The sequence below is a fragment of the Eutrema salsugineum genome, unplaced genomic scaffold, assembly GCF_000478725.1.
Source record: "Eutrema salsugineum unplaced genomic scaffold, Eutsalg1_0 scaffold_3, whole genome shotgun sequence".
Classification (NCBI taxonomy): domain Eukaryota; kingdom Viridiplantae; phylum Streptophyta; class Magnoliopsida; order Brassicales; family Brassicaceae; genus Eutrema; species Eutrema salsugineum.
Window position 1 is genome coordinate 17505931 of NW_006256756.1, and position 6530 is coordinate 17512460.

Below are 6530 nucleotides of genomic sequence, written 5' to 3' on the forward strand. Positions count from 1 at the left end.
GTTGATTGTTACTTCAACGTTTTCGATCCTGGCAAACTTGAAACTCACCAAAACTCAAAGCCAGATATTTTACTGAATGAAATTTGACTACCATCCAAATATTTTATATTTCCCTGTCTTTATAGAAAGTCCAAGATATTAATTTTATAGAGCTAATCATAAATATTATTAAAGTATCTATGTCATATGAAATTTGAATTAAAAAAATTTAGTGAATAAAAGAATTAAAATGCAATTTAATTAAGACCAACAAAAGAATTAAAATGCTGTTTTGAAAGGTGGGTTATCAACTGAAAAAAAAAAATTAAAATTCTTTGGTCAGCTAACAGTTTTAAAACTTCTTAATTTATAAATACATTAATATGTGCTGAGTCAAATATTGCATTTGTAAAAATAATGACATCATTTAAATTAACAAAATATTTATAAACACAACCCGTGCGGAGAATCCCTAGTAATTGCAGAAGCTTAGTCGCAGATATGAGAAAATCCCTAGTAATTGCAGAAACAAAATATTTATAAACACAACACTACCCCTTTAACCGGTGCGTTTGCCATAAAGGAGAACACTTAGTCGCAGATATGAACAAGTAAATGAATGAAATACTTGAGACTTATTTAAATTTCTGGATTCAATTAATTTACAATCAGATACTACTTCTAACATGGAACTTGCTTTCTTCAGAAAATTCTGCAGTTTGCAGCGGAATATCGATCATGAGCATTGGTGTCGGATGAGCATACCTCAAAGCTGCACGGAAATTGCTAAAGTATACGAGTCTGTACTTCAAATCACGAAGAAGACGGATTTGACACAATCACAAAGAATATCTAACCATATCTGTGTAACTGTCTTCTGACTAACCTCAAAGGTTGAGAGATGTAGAGATAATGTTTCTGCTTCAGCCTGTCTTCTCATGTTGCAGGGACTCCAACCGAAAGATGGACAACACCAGCATCCTTGATTACCAAAGGCAAGTATATGCAACATAGAGCTTAATGCTTCAGCCAATTAATAAAGCAAACACCCTGATAAAATCATTATGCCAAGTACTGCGTACATCATCACGGAAAAATTACACACTTTTCTGATGAGGATTTTTTTTTCAGGCATTCAGATTCGGACAACTACTACATACTTTTACTTGTTCAGTAGAGGGTTTAGAATTTGAAGCTTTAGCATCAGAGATAAGAGAGAAATATTGGCTTACGAGAGAGTGTCAGCTACATAGAATATTGGAAGCCTCCCTAAACCTGCACATTTCCACGTTCTTCTTTGGGCCACAATAATTGTTTCAGGTCCTGATCCTGTAGCAGTTAAAACAAACTGCAAACATTCTGTTAACACTGGTTTACAAGAATATAAGATTTCATGCTGAGTTATTGACTTATATTAACGCAAAATCCGTTTACCAATGGAAACAGGATGGCCATAAGCGCTCCGCTCACAAGAGGAGAGAGAAAGAAAATGGCCAACACACATGGGCTTCCTGAAAACCAAATAAGAGCCAGCATTCAGTTTTTCCTTTTTATTAATGTCGCCAATGGAACTAATCAAGTACAGAAGGTTACCAAAACCAGCAAAGAATGCCCAGTTAGATTCAAAGAACTCCAGCCTTCTCTCCAAAGGAATCCCCGAGAAGTTCCACTTATATCTACATTGAGAAACTGTGTTTGGTAAGTTGTTAGACTCCAACTAACTCCGTTTCTTGGCACCATTGCATAGGCTCAAGTATAAGGTAAGAGATAAACATACTCGTAACAATAGTAGGCATACATCCATGAAAGAAGTAAGAAATTTAGTATTTTCCCAATGTACGGTAAAACGCCAACAACATAAACCTGCTTTGTACAGCCCATTAGGTTATCAGATCTGTTACCATATCGAATGAAAGAAACCATTCACAAAGGGAAAATATTTACCTCCAGAAAGAAAAATGTCAGGAGTAGTATCGAATACACCTGCTCTCCTATGCCAATCATCACCCTGAAAATAAAAGTGACTTTAACACCAATTTTTACTCTTTTAATTTTTTGTTAAAAAGTGACTCAGTAGATCAGTACCCTCCAAGCCCAGAAGGCCTTTCAGCATTTGCCATGTTCACTGACGCAGGAACTTCACCTTTTCTAACTGCTTCTGCTGAGCTTAATTCAAATTTCTCGATTGCCTCGAATCCATATTTTGCAATATCGTTATACCTGAAAATTAGATGGTCCCCGTAAACTCAATGTTATACGAAGAATAAAGGAGACGGAATAGAGAAATACATACATGAGGAGTGTAACAAACTAACTGAACATTAATAGCCTAATCAAACCAGCTAAGCCATATAAACCAACAACGTTAACCGATACTCATAATAAACCTCAATGCTCACGAAATAACATAACCTCAATGCTCACGAAATAACAATTCTGAGAAGCAAGATTAAACAAAAGCAAAGATGCAAGAAGGCTACCAGATGTTACTCAAGATGAAGCTGAGCATGTACAGAGGATAGAACCAAAACACCTGTATCCATAATAAGACTTTCCAAGTAAGATGATGCAAAACTCCGACAAGAAGGCTCTTCAAACCTTAAAACACACAATAGTATACCTAAATCTCTATGTTTAGAAGCAAACTTACATAAAAGAGCTGCAAAATTCCAACGCGTAGAAAGGCATAGGAATCACCATACGAACAAAATTCTTGAGACGCAACAGGAGAGCACGGATCAGGTAATATCCACTGAAGGGCTGGATCAATAAACCACTTAAAGACACCTAAACTAAAACAATTCAAAAAGAAATATGAAAGATAAGCTAAAAGTATTGAATCTCGGTCTGAAATTCTGAAGTCAACATCTTAAGAATTTCGGCAAAGAGAAAAAGCTCTCTGATTTAATTAAGTCTCAGACTCTCAGAATTTCCAGCCTGACCTAAACTCCAATCTTATGTTCTGAGTCCTATGTTATTAGAAAGTATTCGGATGTCAAGCCAGATTGATTATTTGTATGCAATTAAGCAAAATAAAGGCTAAGTCGTTTAAATATACCTTCCTAAGAAAATCAAACCATTTAAAAGAAAACACTGCCCCGACCTTAAAAGGAGCTTTCTCGACCTAACACCAATCAAAACAAAAAGGGACACCAGAAGCATCGTTAGACTTCTGTCTTAAATCGACGAGAAGTGAGATTAAATGGAAATTTAAGTTTCGGAGGAAACCTGTGACAGAGAATTACAACACGGTGAAGAGAACAAGCTTCTCGGAAACCCTCGGCCCATAGCAGCATCACCTGTTTTGGCTTTGCTGTCATCTGGTCAACCAATGGATTCGCGGTTTCAATTATCAGGAAGGAACAAGATGACGGAAGACGATTATTAGACAAGCGACAATAGTTAGGTCTTACCTTTATATGAAACTAAAAAAGTTATCGATTGGAACTGTTTCTAAAATCTATCTCTTTCCAATGGTTTTAGAATTCTTCTTGCGGTTCTAAACAAATAAATATTAATATATTAAAAAATTTAATTATTTAATTAAAGTTTAATTCTAAAATTATAAATAGATTAATGAATTAATAAACCAGAATTAAATACAAAAATAAAATAAAATAAGAGAAAAAGAGCGATTTTTAGGATGATTTTACGATTTTTCCTAATAAAAACGATTTCTATCAATTCCAATGTCGTAGAGCAGCAATTTATCGACGATTTTTTCACGAAATCGTCCATCTTCATAGTGAACATCTTGCTCCACTATGATGAATCTGTGTCGCATAACTGCAGTTATCCATATTTCTATAAATACTAGAAGAATACCCGTATATACACACAGGTTTTTTGTAATGCTTTTTTTTTAATCTCACAACAAATTGGTGATCTTCTTAATATTGTACAAAAAACTATTATTCCTGTTATACAAAGTTAAAAATAAAAAATTCTATGTTTTCTTTTTAAATATTAATTTATCTAAAAAATCTATAGTTTAATCCGAACAAACCGATGTATTTTAGACTACATCATGTTATGCTCACTTCTCTTATCTCCTATGAAAACTTCTTAGTTCTCTCTTAACCACATGATATAGATGTTCTTTGTTTTCCATCGTTAGTAATTATTGTTTCAACATTAGAAAATTTGTTAAACTCGATCTAAATCTACTTTGAAAACTCTTTTTAAATTTTGGATTTGGAATTTTCTCAGAAACCTAATTAGACGATAACATTTGTCAATGAAATCACCAAAACACAATCCTAATCCAATCCCTATAAACACAACACATACACACATTCAAATAGACTCTTTAAGTGACAATATTTAATTTAGTACTCACTCCTTCATCCTTTGTTCCTCTTAATTCCTACATGAATGGTTCCAAACTTTCAAGAATTAACATGGTAAAATACATTTACCTCTATTTAGTAGGTCATAATTAAGCATTTAGATGGAATATATTAAAATGATTAGCAGTGTTTATATTTATTAACCATCAATCAGCTGAACAAACTGTCATACGTATCCGCAAACATAAACTTTATGTTATAAATAAACAAATGAACTTTTGGTAAATTATAATCAAAAGAGCTCTTAAGCTATGCGATAACACATCTACTTATTAATCAGCTAGTATATAGTACACATAATCACAATTAGACTAATAGAATAATTTTCGCTTTGGTGTCATAAAGCATCCAGTTGCTCTACCACTCGCCAGGTGAACATGAACTACCAGATCAAGCAAGCTCAATACAAAATCAGGTGATCATCTGGAAAGAAGGTCATGAGAAGCCTTATATAGACTCCCATTGGCGGTCTTCGTGGCAAGGAAAATTGTATAGTGGCTGTTTAGCATTTTGCATGGATATTTTGATGTTCACTGAAATAAAGAAGTCGAAAGCTTTTATAGGTCATCTCTGATTCTCTGTTAAGTTAGTAATTGACATAGTATCTTAGAGTCACTCCAATCTGCTTTGGATCCTCTTTTCCTACTTCAACAAACAGATCTACCTTTCTCAACTCTTTTCCTTTGCGGTGGTGATTGTCCATTCTTTCTCCGTGATGTTTCGGCCTCCATTCTGATTTCCCGAGACTTGTTCTCCTTCCACTACAAGAAAACATGTTGAATTCTTATGAATTTTCCTACGAAAATTTTGGTAGGAAATTGTTTTTACCATTTTCCTACGAATTTATGACAAAAAATAAAAGTGGTAGGAAATTGGAAAGAAATTTTCTACGATCAAAGTCCTCGAAAATGGTCAAACATATTCAACCAAAATGATATCCGTAGGAAATTTTATTAGAAAATGGTAGGAAATCGGTTAAAAAAATTTTACTGTTATTATGGTAGGAAATTCATCAGAAATTTCTGACCGTTTTTCTACAAACAGAATATGTAAGAAATCACCTATCATTTTCCTACGAAATAAATATTTTATTATGAATCGTCTTACAACAGGGGACAAAATGCAGTGTTGGGCTCCAAATGTCTCCACGGCGTGTGTACTTTGCCAAGACCCTTATGAATCTCGATCTCATTTGTTCTTCTCGTGCTCATTTTCGTCTCAGGTCTGGGAGAATTTGGCAAGGGGAGTTCTGAGTCATGAGTACTCCACGGACTGGTCTGAATTGATCGCCCTTATATCCAACCCTCGTCGAGACAGAATTCACAGCTTCATACTTCGGTACTTATTTCAAATGACCATTCACTTCTTATGGAGAGAAAGGAACATGAGACGGCATGGATCTATTCCATCTTCTGACCTTGATCAACTTCATTGATAAGGGAATCAAAAACCGGTTCAGCTCTATTCGTCTTCTCGGGGACAACAAATACGAGCAGGGCTTCCAAATGTGGTTGGCTTCCAGACCTTAATGGAACTACCCGACACCAGCTCCATTTGCTTTATATGCTTTGATTTTAGATTGTTGCAAATTTTTTAAACAGCTCGCATCTTTGATGTAGAAACGTTTGTTTTTTTTCGGTGTGAATACAATTTAACATTCATCCAAAAAAAAAATATTTTATTATTTAAATATCCTACCAATTTCCTACCAAAATCAGTAAAAAAAGGAAATGGGAAAAGTCCCACATCGACAAATCGGAGTAAAAATCACCCCCAACATGCTCTATAAATAGTGACATACTCTGAAAAAAAAATACTAAGTGAATTAATATAATTCTGGCTTTGAAAGCCATAATTAGTTAAAATTGATTTTTAATTAGTTGTTGATTAGGCTGATTAATTTTAGATTTAATTTTTTGAATTTATTTAATAATTGAAATTATTTAATTTTGAAATTTATTTAATTAAAATTATTTTTATATAGTTTGTAGGAAAATGGAAAGAATATGGTATGAAAATATTCCTAGGAAAACGGTATGAAATTTTCATTGGAAAATGGAAGGAAAACACTAGCAATCGTCCTACGATATTCTGACCAAATTTTCTAACAAAATTTTCCTACCAAAAAATTTCGTAGGAAATTTTCTACCATTTTTTTACCATTTAAAATTTCCGACGGCATAGAACCTACGGTAATATTTA

The 6530-nt window shown here is 33.8% G+C and overlaps 1 protein-coding gene across 5 annotated transcripts; it reads right to left on the bottom strand.

Moving 5' to 3' along the window:
- Positions 1-481: 481 nt before the first annotated feature.
- LOC18014870 (protein EI24 homolog) lies at positions 482-3363 on the bottom strand. 5 transcript variants are annotated; one of them, XM_024154371.1, is made up of 12 exons: positions 3208-3363; positions 3038-3103; positions 2630-2771; positions 2460-2512; positions 2065-2199; positions 1924-1987; positions 1757-1842; positions 1573-1655; positions 1414-1490; positions 1212-1327; positions 866-960; positions 482-751 (listed from the first exon to the last, which is right to left on the bottom strand). In XM_024154371.1, exons 1-11 carry the CDS (start codon positions 3297-3299, stop codon positions 903-905), a joined length of 972 nt encoding a protein of 323 aa, XP_024010139.1. In that variant the 5' UTR covers positions 3300-3363; the 3' UTR covers positions 482-751; positions 866-902. The 5 variants fall into 5 exon arrangements, with proteins under 5 accessions (XP_024010139.1, XP_006397362.1, XP_024010141.1 ...); XM_006397299.2 differs by having other exon boundaries at positions 482-780; XM_024154373.1 differs by having other exon boundaries at positions 482-785.
- Between the last annotated feature and the right edge of the window lie 3167 nt (positions 3364-6530).